Source organism: Hippoglossus hippoglossus, chromosome 1 (assembly GCF_009819705.1).
Source record: "Hippoglossus hippoglossus isolate fHipHip1 chromosome 1, fHipHip1.pri, whole genome shotgun sequence".
Taxonomy (NCBI): domain Eukaryota; kingdom Metazoa; phylum Chordata; class Actinopteri; order Pleuronectiformes; family Pleuronectidae; genus Hippoglossus; species Hippoglossus hippoglossus.
This window is the reverse complement of record NC_047151.1, coordinates 16,751,512-16,779,414: the sequence shown is the minus strand read 5'-3', so window position 1 is coordinate 16,779,414 and position 27,903 is coordinate 16,751,512. Positions and strand designations below refer to the sequence as shown.

Below are 27,903 nucleotides of genomic sequence, written 5' to 3'. Positions count from 1 at the left end.
ATACTGGATGTAACCCCAGACCATGATTTTTCCGCCACCAAACTTAACTGTTTTCTGGGTGAATCTCGGATCCATGCGGGCTCCAGTAGGTCTCCTGCAATATTTGCGGCGGCTGTGATGTAATTCAACCGAAGATTCATCTGAGAAATCCACCTTCTGCCACTTTTCCAGCGTCCATCCTTTTAGCAGGCTATGGGCCTTGGCAAATGCCACACGTTTTTTTAATTACCTTTTGTTTAGTGCTGGTTTCTGGGCACTGATTCGACCATGGAGGCCATTTCGAGACAGAATTCTACAAACTGTCCTGGTTGACACGGGGACTTGAGGTGACCAGGCCTGGTGGAGCTCTGCTGCAGTGGAAAAGGGGCTGGCCTTGGATTTTCGAGCCAACAAACGGTCCTCCCGAGCAGTTGTCTTGCGGGGTCTGCCGGACCTGGGCTTGTCAAAAACATCTCCAGTCTCTTCAAATCTTTTTCTTATTCTTTGTACTTGACGCTGAGACACATTGAAGGTGTCAGCCACCTCAGCAGTGGATCTGGTCTTCAGCCTCTTGATAATCAACGCTTTGGTCTCAGGGTGAATCTTAGGCATGTTGTCAGAGGTCAAGTTGCAGTTGATGTGAAGGTCTGGTGTGCTGGGGTTCTTTTTATACACACCCACTAATTGATTGATCAATTATTGATCACAGGTGAGGCTGTAATCTAGGATTGGGTGCATCATATGACAAGGCGACAAGACTTTTGTCTTTGCAAAAACTGACTCAGTGGGCTTTACCAAGCTGTGAACGTTAGAATGCTTTTCAGCAGTTTCGTTTGGCACCAAAACATTATTTCAAAAGCTGTTGGGATTGAAATTAGCCATTTCTTGTAAAAGAAAATTGATTACAAATATATTTGAGGGGCACTTAAGGTCAACTTGTACCCAAGCGACAAGACTTTTGTCAGGGACTGTACATCCACTCAATCAAGCTGCACCAACTTCACACACTCATAGATATCAGTTCCCTAAATGTGCCTGACATGAGTTATTCCCTCAGAAAACTGTGACAATGTTGAAAAATCTCACAATGTTAAAGAAGTAGATCAGTTGTTTTGGTGTTTATCTTGTTTGCCAACATATGAACAAACAAACAAATGGGCAGGGGTGAAAACTGAGTAATGTAACTTAATATACATGAAGTGGGTGGTTATGTTTAATACACGCATGTAGATATGTACATACAGCATGATTAGATAGATAATGATAATGATGTCATGCTTCTGTCCATTTATTCATGTGTAAACTATATCATATATAACTTTTAGGTGCAGTCGATGTGTTAGTGGCAGGGTTATTGCATGGAGGTTGCTTTCTGATTTAAGAGGAAACAGAAGCAGCAGAGGATGCAGAGGAAGGCCCTGTAAGACAACAGGACATAAAAACAAACACACAACATAAAAACACATATATAAAGTGCATTGGGGAATCTTTTGAAGGCTTGCAGTCTTCCCTGATATATTTGTTTTGCCAGAGTTTCCTGAATCTTTAAATCGAATCAGTCGCTGCGAGTGTAAAGTTAGAAAGAGTCCTGGTCAGATTGGAGTATTCCAGGGTGGTTTCTTCCATTAATTCCCCTGCGCAAGTTACTTTTATTTAAAACCCTTTAAGCTGTGGATGGGCCGTTTGCATTCAAACAGCCCAAAGTAAGTTCCTGCTGGATAAAAAGAACATGGCAGGATGAAACAGGTTTAGAATGAAAATTAGTGGACGGAGGTTGTGTTAACAATGCAAATGAGTGGAGGAACAGGCAGGAGGCCTTGTTGGACACAGTGGCTAAGCATTAATCAGCGGTAGGTGGGATAATTACTGGAGGGGGGCACTTAGAGGATGCTGACGATGCAGCTTATCAACCCATAACTGGTCCTCAGTAGTTCATATTTTAGCACGAGGGACCTTTTAGCATGCATCTGGTTTATTGAGAGGGTGAGAGAATGAATGAAATCATCCGATCACCGAGGAGAGCATTTAATGTGTGTGTGTGTGTGTGTTTGCGTCAGTGCAGAGTCTGGAGATCGGTGATAAAATGTTAATTAAACCGTAATGGATTGAATGTTCTCACTGATGTATGATTATAATTATCCACGCTTTAAACGCTTACAATCAACGCTGCAGAATTGACCTGCTTCCACTGAATGATGGATATTTCTTGTATCTGGAGCACAAAAGTCGCACACCAAATTCATGAAAAGCTACTGTCACAGAGACGTCTACCAGTCATCGTCTCCCAAAACATCCTGCTTGTTTCTTCTCTGGAAAACTCATGAATATCATTATACCTAAAATAAAATACAAAAATAAGATTTGCTCTCATGCATGAGAACCTCTGTATGTGTGTGAGATTTATTCTCATTCTACAGCCTGAGCAAAAAACACGGTGTGACGAGAACAGTTGATATTGTTCTCATTGTCAAGTGATGTCTATAAATAGCAGGATCATCATGGTGCAGACAATGTATATAACTATAATATATAACTCTAACAATATATAACTATAGCTTCCTCTTTAAATCCATGGGGTAAGGAGACAAATACCTTGTGCATCATTTTTACCCACTTAACCTACAACCAATGACTCATTTCCTGCTGAAGAGGAACAAACCTCGATGGAACAGAAATACTTTGAAGGAAAATATGAGACAGTGAAGTCATATAGCTACATGTTCAAGGAAATGAATGTACTGCAGCATATCATAGTCAAGTCATATCAAGTTTTTACTGTATCTAATAAATTAGACAAACTTAGGAATCATTGAACATTATTTTATCAATTAGTGTAAACCTAAACTTTAACAATATGTAGATCATTTCATACCCTTTTTACGTTTCAGATGGTTTTATGTCTTCATTAGAGAGATGACAGGAAACTAACAAAAATCCCCCGCCAGACTGGACTTCGGAAGATCATGGCCCGATGTCACCTCCCTAGTCACCAAGGCGACACTGCTACCTGGTAACCTCGATTACAACAGACAGGAAATGATGTAGAAACGGCTTCTTCACTGCTAAAAGCAACCACAGCTTCCACGTTAACTGAAAATGTTGTTGACAGGGTGGAGAAGTCAAGATAGAACAAGGAATAAAAACTCCCAAGTGTAATTTCAGTCTTATTATCATGTGATAAGAAGTGGTCAAAAAATTTCAGGCAAAACATCCTATATCTATAAAAACTCAATAGGTTATAACATTTGATGACGTATAGTGAAGCAGCGTGGGATCACAGGAGTTGTCTTCACCACCATTGCCGCTGAAAATCGTACCTGACGCACAGATCATGTTTACAAATGAGGTAATGTATTAAAGTTTTATTCACGTTACACTGATAACGACAATGAGTAATTATGATCCATTACGAGTGAAAATGGAAGGAAAAAACTGTCTAACTGGAGCAGTGTTTATTTCCTTCCACTCTGTGTTTGGAATAAAAAGGCTGCGTTTCTTTTACTTATTCTATATATCTCAGATATGAAGTGGAAATATTACACTCATATAGAGCGTAAAGATATTTGACTTTTGCAAGGAGAGATCGACTGTCTGGTCTAATGTGGATATATATTGAGTCTATTTACCATGCATTTTATTGGGCTTTTATGTTAGTGTCTTTTTATTGTGTTTTTATTGTTTTCATGATAAATTTTTATTGTGCATTTTTATTGCAACCCCGCCCTCAGGCATGATTTCCCTTCTAGGACGATAAAAGTTGATGGTGTGAGTTGCGACCAATAAAGCACCTGAGAGTGCAAAGTGTTAATGTTAAGTCACATCAACATGAACGGGATTTCAAGGGCTGCAAGTAGATTTTCATTTCTAGCCTCACTACAAAAGATGTGAAAGCAAAATTCTGCTTTAAAGAACAGCTTTTTCCACCCAGCGACATCTCAGAAACCACAGAGCCAGAGGAACTCACTTGTTTGATAGAGACACGCTCGAAGAAAGGTGCAATCGGGGCCTATTGATTTTTGCCCATGTTAAAAAGCATTTATTGACATGGCATTTTCTCACCATTGAAGGTTAGAGGAGAGGAGAGGAGAGGAGAGTGGGAGGGAGGGAATACAGAAGAGATGCAGCACCGTGATGGCTCGGAGCTTCCTGTAAATTCCCCCGTCTTTAACCCACTTTAGAGTGTGAGTTTGTGAGGGTGTAAGAGTGTGAGAGTGTGAGAGTGTGAGTCCCTCCCACCCAGACACATTCACACACACTAAAAAGATAAAATGTGGCTAAAAACCTTGCCCTGCGGAGAGAGGCAGCAAGAGGAGGAGAAGCGAGCTCGACAAGGACACATGATGTATTCAGAGCACAAACAGACATCGCAAAGTGCTGAGAAACAAGACAGGCAGATGAGAGCCACGAGGAGGCTCAGACTGGAAACCTCCAGCACCTTTAAAGGTTTGCTCATAATGATAATGTCTTGTGAAACAACGTAATTTCTCCATAAAGAATCATAAAACTTCACAGTGGCTTCGTCTCTGGAGAGCCAGTCGACGCCTCGCTGCTGACACAGCGCTAAATCACCCATGCTCTCCCCTCTCCTCCTCCTGTTTTTAATGGAAAAACATGCTCACCACTCATCCCTCACCCCCCCCCCCCCCTCTATTCATCTCCCATTTGTTTTTCGAAATCACTTCAAACTAGTCAGACCAGTGAATGAGGAAACAATGAGCTCCATTTAAACATATTTCAACACTAAATGTTTAGAAAGGAGAAAATAAAACCTGCAAGTACTGACTCTCTTTGGCAGAAGCAACACAACATGGACATATCACCATCCTCTGATATGGAGAACGTGTCTGTGAGCTGCTGATGTAAACATCCAAACAGACAGGGAGCAACGTTACTATTATTCACTTCACCCATGTAAAAAACGTGCTTTCTTTGAGCTCTGTTTTTGGCCTCTATCAAGGCTGCTGCAGCTAAAACGACGTCATGAGCGAGGTGAGCGCCGTGCTACATACATATCAGATGACTACAAACACCAAACGGGGGCTGATGTTCAAACTGAAGTTCCTTTTCAAATCCCCTTTTGATCTTTTCTCCTTTTCAGACTTTCAACTTTGACATTTGGGCGTAAAGACAATAAAACTCAAAGCAAATCTGCCTGACCTAATTTCTCAACACAGACTCAAAAAATATTTAAAAAAAAGGGAATAAAAAGGAATTTCAAATCTCTGTATCTATCGAATCCTCAGCCGATCTGACAATATATCCACTTAAAGCAGATCCAGGGATTAGGTTCATACCACAGCAGGGACACGATGGGAGGATCAAATATACAACATCTAATTCCTGAAATACAACCATAACCTGCACTGAGCCCGCAAGAGCGTGGCCTGTTCTTAAACATCCTCTCTCGTACCTATAAACCCCTAATCTCATCACACTCTTGCATTCAAATCTCTAAACTGTCTGCATCCAATTCTGCAGTAATGCAGAGCTCCAGAAATAACCTGCATACACAATCTCTCAAATGATCTCTGTCAGCGGCGACATTTCAGATTGTCGGAGCGTCTGACAGTTAATGTTCAGCAAACGACTAAGTGCTGGAGTAAAGTTAAGTGCTGATGAAGTCTTCACACACACACACACACACGTTTGTACATCTATCTTACTGAGGACACTCATTGGCATAATGCATTTCCTGGCCCCTTACCCTTATCTTAACCATCAAAACTAAATGCTTCACCATGACCCTTACCCCAACCCTTACCCTAACCCCAACCCCAACCCCAAAACCAAGTCTTAACCCTCAAACAGCCCATTGAAAGTGCGTCAAAAAGTGAGGATCGGCCAAAATGTCCTCACTCTGTAGGTTGTTTGGTCAAAAGGGTCCTCACAAATATATCTGTACAAGTACCCATACACACACACACCCACACATACACACACACACAGTCAGCATTTGCACAGCCCTGTCGAGTTCATCATTAGAGCCTCTGTCTGCAGCAGTAAAAGTGATCGATGTGACAGTTAGTTGTGACTGATAGTTTGTGTCAGATTAGATGAAGCTACAAGGCACTTTACTACTTAACAAATCACCTGTTTGATGGAGTCAAGCGATCAAAATGGTCTGAAGCTTTGACAAAACTTCAAAGCGGATATTTGACTGAAATGAGACTAAATGTCTGACGCTCCAGCAGTGGTCCCTGGAGGCCGCAGAGTTCATTACAGCCCAGGAATGTCAATGTGTTTTCTGTTCTTACCTTCTCTATTGGCGAGGTTCAGTAGGCTGAGGCTGTCTGAAGTAAAGGTCGTGGAGTCACTGAAATAAAAAAGAAATGTGCTCAATGGATTTCATGATCTGCTCAGGATTTTGACATTTTGGGGGAATGTAATTAAAATCTACATATGAGCATATCTCAACCCTCAATAATTATTACTGTATATCTTATTGTTTAATAAGGACAACAGCCAAAGTGCGAACATGGTTTTACTTTGGATATTACGGATCAACAAACCAAGATTTTATATAGCACTTTTACAGCTACCCCAGTTGACCAAAGTGCTGAAAACCTTAACACGTTATGAATTCCTAAGAATTTAAATATCGCACAATAGCAGATGAATTCACGGTCTTAAACTCAACTCGAATTAAAAAGCCAGTGAGAAGAAGTGGGTCTTAAGCAACGATTTAAATGTTTCTGGGATCTGAGCCACCACAAAGGCCTGGTCACCTCTTATCATGATCTTTAGAGGAGCTGGTTAGGTAAACTAACTGGTTACTGGCTGTTACTTCATATTTAATGGTCAGAGTGGTGTTGATCTTCTCATCTACTGTCACTCGAAACGTTTCCTTTAATGAGACTCTGCAGGATCAGTGTTGTTCAAGGGGAAATCGGACCCTGGTGGTTGTGTTACATAAAAGATGTCATCGTGCACACTGAATTTTAAAGTAGAAATCTGTTCATTATATGTTGTTCTGTAAAAGGCAGATAAACTGAACATCGACACACTTGGTCCCTGCTGCTGCTGCAAAAAGCACTAAACCAGAGAGAGTAACATTCAGACTCATGAGTGTTTCAACACCTTTCTCTCCTCTTAGACTCCCCTTCTTTAGCATCTTTAGCCAGGTCTCAAATTTACATCTCCCCTGTCCATCTGCTGCTGCTCCCTCGTCACACAGTCAGGATTTATTAGATTCTGGCAAACTGACAACATGGCAGAGAAGAGACATCTTAACCTGGAGTCATGCTGTGCGGCACTAAAAGGAGGTTTAATCCCCCTGTTGAGGCCGGTGTGTTATAGTTCCCCTCAGCATTTTACTGGTCACACGTCAGGCACACAAAAACCCAACAGAGGAGAGTCCGTACCTGTGGTTTTCTAATCAGGTTTCAAGGAGACTTTAAAGATCCTGGAGGGTTTTCCAACTCGTCCCCTGAAAAATGTGGAAAACCCAGTTTCACTCTGTATGGTAAAATCATGCAAATGTGGAAACAGTCAGTTTGATTTACATGCAAAAAAATCCTCACAGAAGATGAGACATCGAGAATTATCCTCAATAAAAAATGAAACGTATGTGGTGTAAATCCTACAGCATCTATTTGTACTGTAGGTACATGGAAAAAAATGTATAACCTCTGGTCTGAAACCATCATTAACACAATTTGTACCTTATTTGTGAATCGAGCAGTGAATCTCTCCAGTTACCTGGGAAATAAACCTACTGAATTATGTTATCTTATAATGTTAGTAATGCCAGTGGACCAAGATTGTGGTGTTGTTGTGTTGCACTGGATGTTGTCATAGGAGACATTTTTACGAACATATCTGTACTTTTGTATTCATGTAGTTTATTTTGTAAAGTGCTGACCTGCCATGTTGTCTTTATCTTGTGCATCTGACTGCAAGCTTGGTTTCCTATAATTCCTATAATTAACGACTGAATACTGAATAATTATTAGTGGCTCAAATCAATTTTCAGGAAATTATCAAAAATGTGACTAGTGTCTTGCTCAAGGACACTTCAGCAGGGTAAACACTGACTGACAGACACAGTTTCTACCTCTACCTTACCCCTTAATACTGGTCTTAACCCCCAAGAAGCACTGAAAACGGTCTCCTCTCGTGTGGAACGCAATTTTGTCCCCACAGCAGTATAAAGTATAAAGATTTAGTGTGTAGTCCACTGGGATACAAAAACAAGGTCACACACACACACACACACACACACACACACACACACACACACACACACACACACACACACACACACACACACACACACACGTTTGTACATCTTCTTACTGAGGACACTCATTGGCATAATGCATTTCCTGGCCCCTTACCCTTATCTTAACCATCAAAACTAAATGCTTCACCATGACCTAAACCTAAACCTAATTCTAATATTATCTCTAACTCAGTCTTAACCTTCAGTCCCACAGTTAAGAACTCAATCTGATCTTAACAGTGTGGAGTCATACAAGTTCACAGCTACAGTACTTCATATGTCACAACTCTGTCGGCAATCACAGGCACTACGGTGATAAAAAACATTACAGCCAGATATTCGGAAAAGTGTCGAGCAGCTAGATTTGACGCACAGAAAGGGATTTTTGTATTTTATTCATTTATTTATTTATTTTTAGCTTTGGCTGCTTCCATCTCTTTTATAAGCCGCCGACTGAGCCCTGAGAGAGGACAGCCGCTGTGGAGTGGAGATAAGGCTCCACCTGGCAGCCGTGCTCATCACTGTGTTTGTGTATGTATGTTTGTCGGCGCCTCCAAATGTGAAGTGTGTGTGTGTGTGTGTGTGTCCGTCAGACCTGCCAAGATAAGTGGCTCTCAGGAACCCAACCATAAAATCTGAGCTGCTCTAAACACCCAACAGAGTTCAAGTCAGATGGTAGAAAGGACAAATACATATTGTTTTTTTATGAGGGGAGTAGAAAAGAAGAACGTCTCTCCAACAGGTGATGTTAAATAAAGGAGTGAGGCTAAGGTCAGTGGAAGGACAAATACAAACCACTGTATTCATCATATGTTTATTCCTCCTAATTACTACCTTTTAATTAGAACTTATCTGACACTCAAAATTATTGTTTGGACATATTTCATAATTATGACTATGTACCACAAAATCCCATTTGTGATTTTGACTTAGAATCTGATATCTATGATTTAAATATCTTAATATATATAAGATATAATTCCTATGTCTTACACTGTAAAAAATAATTATGGATTATACCTCCATACTTAAAATGTAGTATCTGATATGTAAGAGTTGCTGTAGTACCACATAATTATGATAAAGTTTCTCAAATGTATGATATAGTACAAATAACTGATTATTAAATCATGAGGTTTTTTATTTGATCTAAATTATAATCTCATATTTATGAGATACAAAGTAATAACAATTGAAAAATAACATGTCAAAATAACAATAGAAAGTTATGACTTAGTATCAATTATAACAAAAAATTGTGCAATCATCATATCTTAGTGTGTCATGTTGAATATTTAGCATCTCATGATTATAAGAAAATTTAAGTAAGACATACAAAGTCATTGTAAATATTTCTCATTATTATGAGATACATGTACAATATAACTAATCCTAACCCTACAATACAAAAATTAACCACACATGATCATAACTTTCCTCTTTTTATTAAGTAGTTATTTAAAAAAAACATCCCTTTATTTCTCTCTAAAGACATAATCGTATCCCTTTTTACAGTAAGAGTCCAAACCTAAACAACACATGATCATCTGTGTTTGTGTTGTAGCCTAAATAAAGTATGTTCTGACGAAAGGATCGGCAACTCACACACAATCTCCTGTCTGCAAACGCCCGAACAGACACAAACACATTTCCACTTGCTGACAGAAACTCTTTGCTGTCTCTGCAACTCTCCATTTCTCACCCTCTCTGAGAAAATGACAGGAAGTGTAATAGGAAGTGAAGTACTGACTTGTTTTGACTCGTGTCAACGTGTGTCGCTGCGTTGTCGCCTGCCTCTACGTGAATTACAAGCAATATTCTCAGAGCTTCTTAAACTCCAGCGTTGGCTCCTCTGATGGACACTGACCGAGTGTTTGAGTAAATGCTTTCTGTAAAGAGAAGGAACCAGATACCACGAGCCAGAGGTCATGCCTGTGTTGTGAGGAAATGTGTGTGCGGGTGTGTGTGTGTGTGATCTTATGGTGCGACCATGACGAGGACAACACTTACTAAAATCCTCATCCTCGTGATCCTCGCCTTCATCATCTGCCTCCCAGAATTCTTCTCGTTACACAGAGGTGGGTCGTCGTGGACAGTTAAACATGGAGGTTCATCCACTGCCTGTGTGAACCTGTGCGTTTTTCAAATAAATGTCAATGTTTCCTCCTCAGCTCTCAACCTTCTTTTAGGTATTTATTATTTATTAAATTAAAGCGGAAGAACAGTTTTTTTTCACCTATTCTTCAAAGACGGCCCTTAAAAGGAGTAAACCTTATTTTTTGGAGTCACTTTGTCGTGTTTCTTTCTCTTCTTGCAGACTCGCTCCGATTCAACCCCTGTCCGTCTGTTTTTCTCTTTCAGAGATAAAAATCAGACCCAAATATAGCTCTCTACTACACTGACAGCAGCTTTGAAAACGTGCCTGTGTTGTGCAGCCTTGAAAAGCTTGTTCTCTTTCTGAGAGCAACACGCTGTAGTCGTTTTGCTCGTACACGTGTTTGCCTTCAGTGGGTTCTCTTTTTGTCTCTCCTTCTCTGCTTTCCCCCGTCTGTCACGCTCCGTCAGATAAAATATAAACTGGATGCATCGACGCCCAATTTCGAGTTCCCTTTTCAGATTTTTGACTTTTTCTTTTACCTCCAAGTTAAAGCCTGCACCCTCTGAGAAACTGTTTCGAATTCTCTTTTGGTTTTCAGTATCAAAAGTTACCTTCCTCTGTCTGCCCTACCGACGCTGTGAGCGAGGGAATCAGCTGAAGAGGGGGGAGAATGGGAAGATGGAGGATGCTGAAAAAAACAAGAGCGGGGGAATGTGTGACCCCTCTCAGAGTGCAGAGGTGGAAAGGTGGGAGCAGGCCTGCACACAGGAGAAACCCAGCAACACGACAGATCCTGGACCAGACTCCGGGAGAGGCAGCGGTGATTCAGAGAACAGCTGGTTCATGTGTCGGACCGACTTGGACATGGCAGAGTTACACAGCAACATCTCATCCTCAGGTAGTGCACAGCTTAGCATTAAAGCTGTTTTCTGTGGTACATGACAGGGCCCCAAAATGTGAAGCCAATACATCTTGATCGCCCCCTGTTGGCTGGCTGCAGTCTTGGTCATTAAACCCTGCCTCCCCCATATAAGCAGATGGGACCCGGACCAAACTAAAAAGTCAAAGTGAACGTTAAATCAATTTCTCTCAAAGATTGGTTATTTAGGCAGTTGTTATCACATTGTTGTTTGTTCAAGGGTTAACTTTTCTGGTAAGTTTGGTTGTGATTAGTTATTTGATGCTATAATAACAGAGGGATCATCATGACAGCTGAGACTGATTTAAAATTGGAAACTGGATATTTTGGCTTCATGTCTGGATAGTGGGTGGAAGTGGAGACGTGTCATCCATCTTTATAAAGAGTCTACGGTACATACGTGTGACCAGGAAAACACCGATGAGGCACCTATTAGTACACGTGAAGAGGTACAGGAAACAGGGGGAATTTCATTCTGTGAGTTAGTTGCTTTTAGGAGGGGAACCAAGTACTTTTTCAGATATCCTAATACTACTACAAATAATAACAATAATAAGGATAATAATAATAACAATAATAATATAAAGACATTACTATATAAATAGTAAATATTTCATTTAGGAAACTCATATTTAGCTATAATTTTTTGTAACTTTACCATAATCAAATAATAATAAAAACAGATATTGCTTCAAGATTGCGTGTGAAGATGATGTCTCCCCAGTTTTTGTGAATATTACCTCATCAGCATCTACTACTTGCACTTTCTGGTTAGATGTAAAACTGCATTTCATTGTACTTTTACTATGTGCAATGAAAATAAAGTTGAATCTAATCTAAAAAAATGAATAACCCCAGTGATTAATACAAATTTGAACATACAGGTACTCTACAGGTACTCTACTCTAGTATTTTATCATTACCCTGTACACTAAAACATTTAATTTGCTGTCTACAGCTGTACAACTGAAAGTGTCAGTGGAGCTCCAGCTGGGCGAAGCAGAGACCCTGAATCTCACCTTGTACGGCCACAACAACCACAGCTCCTTGGACCTCCACCCACCTGAGGAGGAGGAGGAGGAGACGGATGAGGGGAAGGGTGATAAAGGACAGGGGGCATTTTACTGCTGTCTCCCTGGTGTCCTGCCCGCCGCCGAGTCGACCAATCAAACCCGCTGTCTCCTTTGGCTCGCCAATCAAACCGTTTCGACTGCAACAGCTGAGGGAAGGCTGCCATGGAAACGGACAGGGAAAGGTTGGTGTCAGGAATCAGCCTCTTTGTTGCCCATGTGGTCAGTGCAGCTTCAGCCTGGAGAAGAGACAATAAGAGACGAGGACACCAACCACTCAGTTTTCATTTAGGTGAAACCGATTCAATCTCATTCAAAGACGTCTCCTCTCTCAGTCACAGTGGAGTCGTTTTTTTTCCTTCAATAGAGCAAATTTCTCTCAAATCTACGGTTTAGTCTCTGGATGATCAGTCACACTTTCCGAAAGTTGCAGTTCCTCTTAACCTACTGCATCTCCAAGGCTGTATTGATTTTGGCTCCAGTCTCCTGCACCGTTTAAACCCACAATTCATATTTTCCAGAGTGCATAATGGAAGCTGGAAACACATTTAACTTAGTTTTTTTTTCTGCACCATCCCACGCACTTTTCCATACACTCCATTTCCTCTCCTCCTCTACTTTGTGAGAACCTATTCTTTACTTCTGTCTGTTTCCAGCTTTCTGAACACTTTACTTCCTTCACACAGTTTTGTTCTCTCCAGCAGAATCTGTCAGTTGTCAAGAACACCAGCCCTGAAACAAATACTTGATTTATTCATTAATGATTCACATAACCGGTGGATTGTTAAAGCCTTATTTTTAAGCAAAACAAACATATTTCCTGGTGTGAGGAACTTCTTCATGTTATATGATTACAAATGAATATCCTTGGCTTTGCGGGCATAAAAAAACAAATATTTAAAATAACATAATAAATGACTGATAATAATATATGGCTCAATTGTTAAGATTGTTATTCCAAAATGAATATAATATCCATGGTTTGATTCCCAGACTGGGCGCCCCATGTTGCATGAACCTCTCTCTTTCTGTCTCAGTAAAGGCAGAATTTTTGGTAAAGAATCCTTAAGGTGATCTTGATCTCTGGATAATGATGATTTTTGTTTTGTTTTTATGACATCAAATGATCATATAATTTGAAATATGTACTTATTATAAAAATCTGTGCTGAAAACAGCTGTTGCAGTATCTAAAATCCATGTGTTCTCCTCCCTCTGTGTCCTGCAGCTGAGAGGCGGTGCATGTTCAGGGTGCTCTGCTTGGCTCTTCTGTGTGTGCTGCTCCTGGCTGTAGTTACATCGGTGCTTGGAGAGCTCTACCTGAGGAAACGCTCACGCAGTAAGACACAGACGTACACACGCTACATGCTCTCTTTGGGTTAGGTTTGATCTTTGGAAGTTGACCTGAAGATGTTTATTCTCTTTGACAGAAAAGCCCACAGTGCGTCCGGTTTACGACTTCACTGGTCAGCAGTTGGACGGTAAATTCAAATCTGTGTCACGGGATCACGCCTGAAATACAACTTTATATTTCACAGTTTTCTTTATTTCCTCTTTTTAACAGTGGACAAATCTTATGAAAGCCACACCCTCTCACTTCTCTTTCTCAATTGTACTCAAAACACATTCTTATTCAATTTGAGGCAAACACAAAAGCACATCAAAAATCCATTCACACACTTAAAACAATGAAAATGCAAATTATAACAAATAAAATCCTGCACCATAAACCCTAATTATATCCAAACATGAATTTGAATATCTTCTACTGCAGCAGTTTATGAGTGTGTTGGCTTCTGTAATAAACCGAACCATTCAGTGCATGCAGTCTAAACCATATTCCTGATTGCATAGAGGAGTCATGTATCACTGGGTTAGAGCTGAGATACCATCAGCCCACTTTTCTTCATGCAGACAAGATCTCAAAAGACAATTATGAAGATGAGCAGGATTTTGCAGTTGTATTTTACAACAGGTGTCGGGTTGTGAAATGCACCTCTGAGCCCGTTTCTGAGAACAGAATCATTAGATCACAATTGTGTTACGTTCTCTCAAAATTAAGAGGAAACAGGTGATGAAAGTACGGCTGTTAAAATGATGTATAATAATGATGTCTGATCTACTGTATTTGTTTGATTAGATGAAGAGGATCACACAGAAGACTTAACTCCTGAAGGTAACCAACATAACTTTTTATGTTAAATTGCACGATAATGATCCATAAACACTGAGTGGGAACAGATCCTAACGACCTGTTATTGTCCAACATGTTCAGACTTCTGTGGCTCGCGGCATTGGTCAGGTCAGTTCTTTAATGTGTTAATATACTTTGGAAATCACTTGATAAAACTGTTGTTCCAGTCCTTTGCTTATACTTTTTTTTCCTACTGGACAGAGCTGTCACCCATAAAAGAAGCCCAGTCTCAAGGTAGAGAGTCCCACACATTTCAAACTCGGACAAATTAATCATTTAACATGCACATGAAATTATATCTGTGAGAGTGTGTGTTAATAGTTTTCATGTACATTTTTTTCAGAAGACATAGAAACTCTGTCGGATGGAAATGTGAACAGCTGCTATACTGGTAAACTCACGACTTCAACTACCATAAAGGCTAAAGGGGCAAAATGGGAGTGTGTGTTTTTTGTGTCCATTTAGGAACACAATGAAAAGAACGTTCCAGTGTTGAGGAAGTACTTCCATTTTTTACTCAAGGATCGGAAACAAGTACGAGTAGTACTAATACACCTCAGAAGCAAAATGCTAAGTTACAAACATGATTCGAAAAATAATGTGGGGCCAGTCATGTAGGATCTAAAATTAGAAATATTACAATTTTAGTTGATATAATGAGCATGTTAGTGCAACAGTTCTTGGCTCTACGGCTTAATAAGATGTTTAAAAGGAGCCTAACAGAAAAAAACACCAAACGTGCTCACCTCAGCTCCTGTCTCCTCCAAACAGGAAGCAAACTCAGGTGAGAGCCCTGCCCCTTTTTATAGACCCCGCCCTCTTCCTGATTGGTCCTAGTGCTCAGTAAAAACATAAACATATTCATTATGAAGATTAGCTAATTTCAGGATAATATACTGTAAGCTACATTATATATAATCATTTATGAATCAGTGTGTGAGACTACTTTTAACAACTTTAATAACTGCTGCTCAATCTATACAAATGTGTTGTACTTTATTAGTTTATCATATTTAGTAATATTTTAAATATGCAACTAAGTTACTAGAACTAAATAAACTAACAGGAATAAGTTACATTTTAACTGAGAAATTTTGTGGAGTAGGAGTTTAAAATTAACTTGAGTAAATGTGTATCTGATCCCTGTTTTACTGTAAATTACACTACCGTTCAAAAGTTTGGGGTCACCCAGACAATTTCGTGTTTTCCATGAAAACTCACACTTTTATTTATCAAATGAGTTGCAAAATGAATAGAAAATATAGTCATGACATTGACAAGGTTAGAAATAATGATTTTTATTTGAAATATTAATTTTGTTCTTCAAACTTTGCTTTCGTCAAAGAATGCTCCATTTGCAGCAATTACAGCATTGCAGACCTTTGGCATTCTAGCTGTTAATTTGTTGAGGTAATCTGTAGAGATTTCACCCCACGCTTCCTGAAGCACCTCCCACAAGTTGGATTGGCTTGATGGGCACTTCTTGCGTACCATACGGTCAAGCTGCTCCCACAACAGCTCAATGGGGTTGAGATCTGGTGACTGCGCTGGCCACTCCATTACAGACAGCATACCAGCTGCCTGCTTCTTCCCTAAATAGTTCTTGCATAATGTGGAGGTGTGCTTTGGGTCATTGTCCTGTTGTAGGAGGAAATTGGCTCCAATCAAGCGCTGTCCACAGGGTATGGCATGGCGTTGCAAAACGGAGTGATAGCCTTCCTTATTTAAAATCCCTTTTACCTTGTACAAATCTCCCACTTTACCAGCACCAAAGCAGCCCCAGACCATCACATTACCTCCACCATGCTTGACAGATGGCGTCAGGCACTCTTCCAGCATCTTTTCACCTGTTCTGCGTCTCACAAATGTTCTTCTGTGTGATCCAAACACCTCAAACTTTGATTCGTCTGTCCATAACACTTTTTTCCAATCTTCCTCTGTCCAATGTCTGTGTTCTTTTGCCCATATCAATTTTTTCTTTTTATTGGCCAGTCTCAGATATGGCTTTTTCTTTGCCACTCTGCCTCGAAGGCCAGCATCCCGGAGTCGCCTCTTCACTGTAGACGTTGACACTGGCGTTTTGCAGGTACCATTTAAAGAAGCTGCCAGTTGAGGAACTGTGAGGCGTCTATTTCTCAAACTAGAGACTCTAATATACTTGTCTTCTTGCTGAGTTGTGCACCGGGGCCTCCCACTTCTCTTTCTACTCTGGTTAGAGCCCGTTTGTGCTGTTCTCTGAAGGGAGTAGTACACACCGTTGTAGGAAATTTTCAGTTTCTTCGCAATTTCTCGCATAGAATAGCCTTCATTTCTAAGAACAAGAATAGACTGGCGAGTTTCACATGAAAGTTCTCTTTTTCTGGCCATTTTGAGAGTATAATCGAACCCACAAATGTGATGCTCCAGATACTCAACTAGCTCAAAGGAAGGCCAGTTTTATAGCTTCTCTCACCAGCAAAACAGTTTTCAGCTGTGCTAACATAATTGCACAAGGGTTTTCAAGGGTTTTCTAATCATCCATTAGTCTTCTAAGGCGATTAGCAAACACAATGTACCATTAGAACACTGGAGTGATAGTTGCTGGGAATGGGCCTCTATATACCTATGTAGATATTTCATTAAAAACCAGACGTTTCCACCTAGAATAGTCATTTACCACATTAACAATGTATAGAGTGTATTTCTGATTAATTTAATGTTATCTTCATTGAGAAAAACAGTGCTTTTCTTTGAAAAAGAAGGAAATTTCTAAGTGACCCCAAACTTTTGAACGGTAGTGTATACTTAATATTCAGTGTTTTAACAGCATGGTTACAGTCTGGAGTAATTTATTGTGACCAGCAGTTTAATGTATGTTTAGCAGCGAGTTACGATAAACCTCATCCTGGTCCCACTTCAACAATATCTAACTCCAGTGTGTTAATTATCTTTTCCCGTCTGTGTGTCTTTAGCAAATCTGCATCATCGTGTTCATCCATCCATCTCCTCCACCACAGAGGGGCAGCAGCAGGAGAGGAGCATTGAAACCGACTTCAAGTGAAAAATAAGCCATTGTGTTCGAAAATAAAAACATGTGAAACGCATGAAGATGATTAAAACATATTTATTTTCTACATCTCATCCTCTAACAGTCTTAGGGCGTTCCATTAGAGGGCAGGCTGAACACATTAGCAAACTGTCCACAGTTGAATAAATGACTTGGCTCCCACAGATTTTCCAGCTCACATTACAAATCATTTCATATTCTGAGGCAGAAGCAGCGCTGAGCCAAAATATTATGACAGAGCCTGACTAATATTTTCTTTGCTTAATCTGAGCAGCTTTTCTTGCCTGTATCAATAAATCTCGGAGATGTAAAAAGGGGGAAAGGTTATTTTATTTTACAGAGGTCTAATTAAATACAGGCTGGGAGCTAACAGTCAATTTAACAGTGGGTATTAAAAAACAGATGCACTGTGAGCACCTCGCCATTAAACTTCTCAGGTGGTCAAAGTCGAGAGAAGGAAAAAAAGCTTTTCCCTCTGTGGATCAATTAGTGTATGAATTTATAGATTTGAACAATATTATATTAAAAGCCTTTGTTCAAGAGGGGCCAGAGAAAATTAAAAGACACAAACATGTTTTGGCTGATGCAAATTTTTCGAGGTGGAAAATACACTTGTTTGTTTTTCCCCAAAATGTCAGAATAGTGTTTTCAGTGTAGCAGCACAAGTTAACAAAATTAGAGATGATTTCAGCTTCACTACGTCTTCAGTGAAGGAGAACTGAATGTTTTCTAATTCAAAATATGAAGATAGGCGTTTTCTTTCGTATCAAACTGAATGAGAGAGACGTTTAAGGTGTCGCTTCATATAATTTAACAAAAAACTGAGCAAAAACTGAGACGTATCATCGCTAATACTGACCATTAGTCTCAAATCCGATGAAAACACTTCCGAAAAACAGACATTTGACTAGTGTTATTCAAAACGGTTTCTGTTATAATATCAATGGACCATAAGGAGTGCAAACAATGCTTAATATACATTAATGTAGAATCCCTTCAACACAATCAGTTAGGTTTTTGGTTCTGTATTCGACAGAGTGAGGCTCAGCTCCGAACATCGTTTGGTTCCTCAAAGCAAAGTAACATTCAGAGATACGAGGTGGAGGAAACACACATTCCTACATGTATCAGTTCATCTTCAAGATTATATTCTGCATATAAACAACATCTTCTGCCTGTTGCTGCGGCCATTAATATAGATATAAGCACTTAATCTGGAATAGTCTCTTTACCTCACTGTACAACAACAGATATATTAAGACAAGCGGGTGGTCAGGTGGCACGTGCGTGTGTGTGTGTGTGTGTGTAGTGGTTAGTGCTCTGTCTGTGCCGCTGGTTCTGTGGTGGGTTGGCAGTGTTGGCTCTGGATGTGGGAGATCTGCAGGACGGGAAGCAGCAGCTGAAATGCATTCTGGATGTAGTTGGTACTGTTGGAGCCCTGCAGACAGGAAACCCACCATAAATATTAATATTCATCACCATCATCGTCGTCATCATCATCATCATCATTTCTCATGACTACACCATGAAAAAGCATTATTTAACATTTTTAAGAATTGGTCGATATTTAAAAAATGGAAAACAGTCAAACACGTATTTGCAGTTGAAATTATTTTAGAGTTTATATATAAATAAACTCAACATGTTGTGAACTGGACGGTGGCTACAATAGAAACATATTCACATAAGCAGAAAAATGCCCAAAGCCCGCTGAAACATATAAACAGCATGAGAACATACTGTACATAACATGAAATATATATAAAAAATAGAGAAACAAAATATATCATAACTAGTATAGTATATCATACAAAACATAGTATACCGTATTAAAATAGAGTATACTGGTTATGAATGTATTTAAAAGAAGAAAGAAAACATTTAAACATTAAATGAAAGTGAATTTATCATAATATTTCCAGTTGTTGTATTGATTTCTTTTCTTAATTTATTAATTTGCCTTCACACATCTTGTGCATAATTCACTTTGTGCCACTGGTGCACGTTTTCTTGCCCACTGGACTCATGTATTGATCCTTTATAGTATCATACTGTGTTTTCTGGTCCCTGCCATCTGTTGTGTATTTGTATTTTAATGTTGTATTAATTATGGTTTGTGTGTGTGTTTTTTAATGCTGGGTTGCAACACAACTTCCCTCAGATGGGACAATAAATTTGACTTGACAAATCAAACGTGGTCAATTATCCAACCAGCCAAAATTATCATCAAAACATTTCCAACTGCTACATCATTCATTTCATTCAGCACAAACTGGTTTTAATTAGGATTATTTGAGTAACACAATCAGTGTGTCTCACCTCTAACAGAACACTGTCTGCCAGTGGGTTCAGCTCCTCTGCTTTCCTCTGGCCCTGAGAGAAAGACAGAAAACAGAAAAAATTACCAAGACAAACATTCCTCCATTATTCTCCAAAACACATTAATGAGCCACGTTGTTCGACTGAGTGACATTTTCCTCAGCTGCATCTTGCTGAGGATGGAGGAGAATGTGTTTCTCTACATTTCAACATTTTCCTTTATTCCTATGAAATAGTCTGCTGTCGCTGCATCACAACTTACTGAGGTAAGTAGTATGAAAAGTGAAAACCAATTTGGCGGGAGGAGCTGACTTGCATTTCACAGTTTTCTGCAGTGTTTTAAAGAGTGAGTAAAACATGTCCTATTTCAGAGTTTGTGAGGGAGGTATAGTTATATATTTAAATAAAATACTCAAAAGGGGACATGATTTAGCAGACATGGAGAAATACGGAGCCGTGCTTCATCTGCACTGTTAAATCAGGAGGTGGAGGGTGAGAATGAAAACTGTAAAATAGATGATTGCTACATTCTTTGGGAAATGTTCAGTTTTTGCTAATGGAAAAATCCCAAACAAACAACTCTTGCTAAAGTATTGTTCTGCCAGGTGCTACGACCTGTGAGTCATGGTCGTATGTATCCTAAAGGCTGACTAACAATTTGTTGGTTGGTCAAATTTCCGGAGATTTGTTTAGAGTAAGAAAAAAGAGAACAACAGCAGCCCTGTCCTTTGACACAGTCACTGTCACCTACCCCGACAAGAAGCAGCGTATCAGAGAACTTCTTGGCCAAACACTCCACCTCCTTACACATGGCACATGTCAACCTGCAATAAATAAGATATTAGCAAAACTCCTTTCTCTGTGCGGCTCCACATACACATGCATATTTGAACACACACACACAAACCTGGTGAGGATGTGGGCCTGGTCTCTGGCTGGTTTCTCCAACTCTTGACCGTGGAGGATGAGCTCTGCCACCTTGTGGAGCTGCTCGATACTGCGAGCTGTCACTTCAGCCAAACTGCCTACTGATGACAGGTAGACAGTCTGCAGAGAGGGCCATGAAGGAAGGAACACACACACACACACACACACACACACACACACACACACACACACACACACACACACACACACACACACACACACACACACACACACACACACACACACACACACACACACACACACACACACACACAATCAGTATGTGACACGATGCTATGTCACTATATGTGACAGCAGGAGAAGAGTGTGTTCACAGTAGAAAAATGGAATAAAAAGTCACAGTGTTGATTTGACCTCACCTCTACAGATCTGGAGTCGTTCTCTTTCTCCTTCTTCTCCTTTTCCTCTCCTCCCTTCATCGGCTCCCCCTGCTCCTCTCCACTTTCCTCCTTCTCCTCCTTTTCATTCCCTACAGATGTGGCCTCTCCTCCCTGCTGGTCCTGCGTTTCCCTGCCAACTGTCTCCGTAGTGACAGGTTGTTCCACCTCACTCACCCAATCGTGGGCCCTCATCCGAGCCTGGAGATGCATAATTACCACCCATCAGCACTGCATGGTGGGAGTTTGTCATCCTGATGTATGCTAATTATATGCATATCCACGATTATATGCTAATGTGGTCTCTATATAAGTGAATTTGGACTTCAGAGGTGGTAACTTTTATATTACTGCTAAGACTGCAGCTCTGTGTGTGTGTGTGTGTGTGTGTGTGTGTGTGTGTGTGTGTGTGTGTGTGTTTCTTATCTTAAATAAAGATTATGTGCTCTGATAAAAGGTCACTAACTATGACATGAGTTACTTTGTAATGACATTTTGTGCTGTACTGTTTGTAAATGACTATATTATATTAGTTGACTGAAAAATGACTTCTAGCGCGTTTCAATCAATTAATAAATTTATCATTTTAAATAAGTTAGTCCATCAGAATCAATATGTGAATATAGAACATTGAATGGTGCTCTGAAGAAGGGCGTGTATTTCCATTTTTATGTATTTGCACTGAAGCTCAAGCAGGTTAATCCTTTTCTGGCAAACAGTATGATTTTACCTAACATGACAGAACCCATCTTTGAATGCATTTGCTGTGCACTTTGATTTTAGTAGTTTGGTCGAAGTCCACTAACATGGAGGAGGCGGGATTTATGACCTATACTGCTGCCAGTAATCAACTGTAGTGATTAAGACTCTTTGGTTTGACTTTTGGTGTGCGTGCGTGTGTGTGTGTGTGTGTGTGTGTGTGTGTGTGTGCGCGTGCGCGTGTGTGGGAACCTTGTTGAGTTTGTCTGGCGTGGCAGCAACATGAAGCTCAAACAGCAGCTCAGTGAGAACACTCACAAACTCTTCACCATCAGCAGCTGGAAGAAACACACACACACACACACACACACACACACACACACACACACACACACACACACACACACACACACACACACACACACACACACACACACACACACACACACACACACACACACACACACACACACACACACACACACACAGACACGTTAAAGCCTTTGATACATAAAGTGTCAAATGAAAACACTTATCTACCACATGCCAGTGAAGCTTTGATTACCCCCATGCTGAGTTGATGAAGATGATGTTTCTCTGTGCCTGCAGCAAACAGCAGAGATTTGAAGAACCTCTCATTCTTATTTTCATGCTCAATCAAAGCAAAAAGCTGCATCTGAATCAGAGCTCATCGGGTTCTGCACACATGCAGGTTTTCATGTCTCGATCACATCGATTATTTAGGTTATATTTTACATCGGTGACGTGATGTGTCATTGGCCCCTGAACACCGACACTGGATCAGACAGTGTGTGAGAGCCTCCAGGTAAAAGGAGAGCTGTCGGCCTTGAACTCTGCACTGCTGTGACAACGCCTCAGGCCCCTGTCACACAGTAAAAGTTTACATACAGCTTTTCAACTGTAAAGTGGCTGGTGACACAAAGTATCCACTCGAGGTTTCACTTTGGTGGAACATTTTCTTCAGTATATATGGAATCAGGAACAAAATGCAAAATGCCTTGGATGGGGATCATGCTGACTGCATGACTCTCATCAGCCTTATTTTGACTTTGCTGTGGAGGTGGACAATCCAAATTAGAGAGTGCAATGAAGAGGGTTGGATCTGCTAAAGTGCCTTTAACTAAGCTGTTTACAAGGTCATACTATCATTGTATTTTATTCTTTTTTATGTATTTATTTTACTCCAATCTGATTCTATATCACTGGTTATGCAAGGTGCAGAAAGGAGGATGTGACTTAATGTAGCTTGTGTCAGGTTAAAACCATAATAAGCCATAAAAGGGAACTTGACACTTGATACTGAACCAAAAGACAAATTCAACCAAAGTGAAAGTTCAGTGTCTGCAGGTGTTCAAACTGAAAATGGGAATAAGGTCCACTGATCCTGGGTCAGTGTTCAGGGACCACCTCTACCTCCACCAGGTCTGGTTGTTTGGTCTGGGTCACTCACACAGGGGGGTAGAACAGTGTAATTGGGAACTTAGATCACCGTTATCCTTCGTCTGTTCTCCTTCTTTTCCTTCTTCATCCCCCTCCTCGTCCTCCTCCTCTCGTTTGATGAAAATATCCTTGATTAGAATCAGCTCCTTCTTCACCTCGTCCTGCTCCTCTTCCACCAGGGAGGACAGGAACGCTTGAACCTAAGAGCGGATGTGTGTAACTTTATAAACACCATATAGAAAGAACTGTTTCTGATAAGTTCCTCAGGCTCGTGCCTCACCTTGGTCTCGCTCTCATTGGACAGAATCTCCAGGGCCTCGAGGTGTGACAGGCCCTGGTAGTCGTCAAACAGAATCCCATAGTGGGCTGTGGGAGCACTGATTGGGTGGTTATCCAGACGTGCCCGCTCCTTCTCCTTGGCCTCCTTCAACATCTGCAACAAGCACAATAAAACTGAAACATATCACTGCAGCACTGAAACTACAGGACGTCTGATTCATCTGATGGTTTTATGAGAATCCATGTGAGCTGGGAGTGTGTGAATGTTTCTGTACCTGACTCAGTGACACCGTTTTTTGCATCAGGGTCTTGGTCTTTTTGAAACCTGGGTCGCTCTCAGCCAGAACATTCATCGTCTTTTTCCCGATGAACTCCAAAGCATCCAGACCTCCACTGATCACTGACTTGCCCTGAAAGAGACACAAATAAAAGGACATGCACACAAACCCAATTTATCAGAATTCATACATTTACTATGGGATACCGTTCTCAGCAGTAAAAGCAAATGAAATTAACGAGAAACTTCGGAATTATTAAAAAAATCGAAATGACAAATAAAAAATGTTTGCTTGCATACTCAAGTTGATTAGATAATAAGGAAAAAAGAGATTTTACAGCTATTGAAATCCACTCTGCTGATGTCAAATCCAATCACTACCTTGTTTATTCATTCTCTATTTCCATATAAGAACAACTTATTTAGCATATAGTGAACGGCAAAGTGTGAGTTTGAACACCTTCTTTAACATTGTGAGTTAATAGGGCGTTTGTCCATATTTTCGTGATTTCTCAAAGAATAATTTGTGGATGTGGATGAAAAAAATCTGACATCAGACAAATAAAAATCCAGATCATTTTCAATGTATTTTTTGTCTCCTGGTTTTGTAGCTTGTGTGTGTGTGTGTGTTCACTCACTGTGTTCTGCACAGCATGTGTGATTGAGGAGAAAACCCCTCTGCTAGAAGCTGCTGCAGTCGGGGAAGAAGACTCCACAGAGGTGGACGAGTCAGCCTCTGCACTCTCTCCTCCTCCCTCTCTCTTCACCTCTGCTCTCTCCTCCTCCTCTTCTCTCGCCTCCTCTCCCACTGAGGGCCTGTGGAGACGCAGGGCCTCTCCCGCCTTCACCTTAACGGAGCTCAGACTCTGACCTGCACACAGACACACACAGTTAAAGAGTCACAGTGACGGGGAGAGAGCAGGTGTAAAGTTTCATCTGCAAGAAAGAAAAGAAGAAAGTGTGAGGAGATATGAGAAGGAGGAGCAGATATAAGAAGAGGAGACGTACCCACAGAGGAGGAGGCGCTGCTCAGAAGAGATTTCCCCCATGAACCCCATCCTCCCCAAGCTTTCTCTGTGTCCTGCATTGACCTCTGCACACAAAAACACACTCGAAATGTAAAATGACCAGAAGGAGCTGCAGAGGCGCTGGAGTTACTAGCATCAAACGTTGAATCACATTCAAGCTGAAAATATTATTCTGTTCATTGATAAAACATTTTGTCTATTAAATTACAGAAAATAGAGACAAAAGACAAATACAATTCCCTATCTTCCCCAATAACGTTTTCCTGTTTCACTTTACTAGAATAAATTTGATAATGTTCAGATTTGCAGTGGATTGTTGTGGATTGTGATTTTGCACTACAACTGCTTGATTTCATACAGAATATAAACTGTCACATACTTATTTATGGACACATGAAATCTTTAATTTACAATGTGTTCCATCTTCATTTACTCTGACCCAATAACATCCATACTGATGCTTACACCTCTGCACAAATCTCACAAGTGTTAACTTTATATAGATACCAAGATTATTCATATAGACCCTTTAGTTGATCAACTGAAATTAAATATTTTCGACATTTACACTTACAATATCATTTAATTCTTAATCAATAATCAAAATAGTTCACAATAACAGTGAAATTAAAGAAAATATTATCAAAACAGGTGGAGAAACTGGTGCCACAAACCTCCACATCCTCCTCTGCAGCCTCCGACTCTGGCTCCAGGCTCACTGGCTGATCACATACGATCAGCTGACCCTCAGAGGCACACTCCATTGGCTGATCAGTCAGATCCTCTGAAGAGTCGGGCCTGGTGGCAGCATCCTCCGTGGTCATCTCCTCAGGGGACTGTGTGAGGTTGATACTCTCAGGAGGCTGCGGGGGGGCCGAGGGCGGTGTGAGGGCTGCAGGGACATCCTGACAGGAGTCTGGTTGGGCGAGGGGGGGTTGGACCGGTGGCCCGGTAGTGTCTGCTGAGGGGTCCACGTCAGAGGGGGCAGCCTGGGACATGGTGATCTGGAAGAGGAGAGATGTTTTGGTTGTTGTGGTTTTTAGTTGAGAAGGTGCTGCTCTGTGCTTCTTTATGTATCAATGTATCCTGCAGCCAAAAACAAATACTGCTTACAAACATGTAAACATAACACACATGTTCAACACATACTGGGTTTATAACATAACATAACTGTAAGTATGTTTATAAGTTGTAAGTGTAAATAGATGTTTTAAAGTTGTAAATGTGACTAATCTTCAGATGTAGGATAATTACCAAAAGCATTACAGTATTTTGCATTTTTTATAACCTTCATTGTGCGTCCGCTGATTTGTCTGAAAAAATATTACAAAATATTAAAAGTCTGAGTTTAGTTGCCTTGTTTGGTCCGATTATCACAAAATCCACTGATTTTCAGTTACAAAAAAAACACCTCAGATTCTCACACTGGAGACACTGGAATAAGAACGATGGCCCTTTTTACTTTCAATTATTTGATCCATAAACTGACTATTAGCTCTTATTTAATTGTGCAAAACTTTTAAAAACAATGACACGACTGCTGTCTGAAGATAAAAACAGAAAAAGCACTGAATCACATGCTTTAGACTGAAGACCCCTGAAATCAGCACAAAGTTCAAATAAGGAGAGAATCAGTTCAGTGTGTTTGCAAACATTTGCCCTACTTCAAACTCAGGTGACCACCATTGCAACACAACTGTCATTTATGTCACCGCCACTACAAAATATATCCTTTCATTCTGGCCGTTTCTTGTTTAGTTTCTGTTTGTTGTGGTTCACAGAAGCTGATTTACAGATTTAGTTTTGGTTTTTTTCAGTTTTATACTTTCTGTCATTACCATACAACTTTAGCTCTCTCTATATTTTAATCCTAACCCTGTGTATAGAACAGAAACAGTAAACTCCTGCGATGACCTACAATCGCTTTGACAGCATTATTTAAGCATGACTGTGTTATTTTAAAGTGCAAATATGATTCAAATTCACTGTTTTACATGTCCAACACTGCGACGCTCTGATAGAGTCGATGCGTTTCCTTATCGCAGACCCTTTCATACATTTTGCATGTTAAGTGAGATTAATGAGACAAACATTTCAAAAATGAGTTTTACATCTTGAATGTGATGTGGGAACTGAGTCACAGAAATAAAAACAAAAAAGTGGTATCGTTCATGTTAGATATCGCCATCCAGCGGCCATTTGCTGTGCACGCCTCCCTATTGATAACTGTCATCCTCCTGTTTTCTGTCACTGTTGAGTTTGTTTGAGGCAAATTGTTTATCTCAAACTAATTGTATTCATAAATGAGATGGTAAACAAAACGTGTTCACAACAATACAAATAAACAAATGTCCATAAAAGGAGACGTCATGGAAAACAAGTTAAATTAAGTATGATGTGACATTTTCTTTGGATCTGGATCAATAACAATGACACTTAAATAAAAGGTAATGTATTAACTGACATGGCGGTGTGTGATGATCAACACGTCTGTGTCGTAAAACCTTTTAACTTAATATTGTCACGTTTGTCATCAACATCCACGTTGTGTCAAAGCCTCCTCAGCTTCTTTAAACAACATTTACACAAACAACACAACAACACAACAACACAACAACACAACAACACGAGGGACAATGTACACAACACATCAACAAAGACCTCTGTTCTTATTCTGAGCCATGTGACAATCGGACTGTTCTCCGCAGTTCTGTGTTGTCACTGTTACACAAAACAAACAACACGTTCAACACTGCGGCGAGTTCGTGGAAACTTGGTCTGGAGCTCGGCCGCAGACTCGCGTGTTGCCGCTGCTGCAGTAGAAATAAATGCAGTAAACCAGTGAAGTCAGATGTTAGTTTGTATGAAAGTGAAGGTGCAGCTCACCAGTTCGATGCCGCACAGCTGATCTTCTTCCGCCGCCACGTCGGCAGGCCGCTGGACGACCGCGCCGAAGAGCACACGGCCGACAAGAGGACTCCCTGCCCCA

At 40.4% G+C, this 27,903-nt stretch overlaps 3 protein-coding genes and 1 long non-coding RNA gene across 6 annotated transcripts in view; 2 read left to right on the top strand and 2 right to left on the bottom strand.

Moving 5' to 3' along the window:
* The window catches only part of klhl5 (kelch-like family member 5), a 44,252-nt gene extending 37,971 nt beyond the window's left edge, over window positions 1-6,281 (bottom strand). The window contains exon 1 of the mRNA XM_034593894.1: window positions 6,234-6,281. The gene's annotated coding sequence lies outside the window, so the exon portion shown is untranslated. The remainder of the gene's footprint in view (window positions 1-6,233) is intronic.
* si:dkey-192k22.2 overlaps window positions 1-18,412 on the top strand; it is a 29,292-nt gene extending 10,880 nt beyond the window's left edge. Inside the window, exons 2-11 of one of the 2 annotated variants that reach the window (XM_034593977.1) lie at window positions 10,163-10,278; window positions 10,897-11,196; window positions 12,176-12,472; window positions 13,515-13,625; window positions 13,717-13,767; window positions 14,427-14,462; window positions 14,562-14,588; window positions 14,682-14,714; window positions 14,824-14,871; window positions 17,432-18,412. In XM_034593977.1, the coding sequence (XP_034449868.1) occupies window positions 10,191-10,278; window positions 10,897-11,196; window positions 12,176-12,472; window positions 13,515-13,625; window positions 13,717-13,767; window positions 14,427-14,462; window positions 14,562-14,588; window positions 14,682-14,714; window positions 14,824-14,871; window positions 17,432-17,520 (1,080 nt within the window). In that variant the 5' untranslated portion in view covers window positions 10,163-10,190 and the 3' untranslated portion in view covers window positions 17,521-18,412. Of the gene's footprint in view, window positions 1-9,955; window positions 10,279-10,896; window positions 11,197-12,175; window positions 12,473-13,514; window positions 13,626-13,716; window positions 13,768-14,426; window positions 14,463-14,561; window positions 14,589-14,681; window positions 14,715-14,823; window positions 14,919-15,546; window positions 15,604-17,431 lie in introns of those variants that run through there. The other variant, XM_034593980.1, reaches the window with a different exon arrangement.
* LOC117766699 lies at window positions 57-20,292 on the top strand. Its single transcript, XR_004614735.1, has 3 exons — window positions 57-949; window positions 6,001-6,006; window positions 20,279-20,292. It is a non-coding gene; the product is annotated as an uncharacterized LOC117766699 (long non-coding RNA).
* Window positions 17,568-27,903, bottom strand: fam114a1 (family with sequence similarity 114 member A1). 2 transcript variants are annotated; one of them, XM_034593949.1, is made up of 13 exons: window positions 27,801-27,903; window positions 25,589-25,918; window positions 24,895-24,979; window positions 24,525-24,757; window positions 23,885-24,019; window positions 23,611-23,763; window positions 23,380-23,530; window positions 22,122-22,207; window positions 21,153-21,371; window positions 20,753-20,892; window positions 20,597-20,669; window positions 19,846-19,899; window positions 17,568-18,964 (listed from the first exon to the last, which is right to left on the bottom strand). In XM_034593949.1, the coding sequence occupies exons 2-13, from the start codon at window positions 25,910-25,912 to the stop codon at window positions 18,839-18,841; spliced, it is 1,779 nt and encodes a 592-aa protein (XP_034449840.1). In that variant the 5' UTR covers window positions 25,913-25,918; window positions 27,801-27,903; the 3' UTR covers window positions 17,568-18,838. The 2 variants fall into 2 exon arrangements, with proteins under 2 accessions (XP_034449840.1, XP_034449832.1); XM_034593941.1 differs by having other exon boundaries at window positions 23,341-23,530; window positions 27,801-27,890.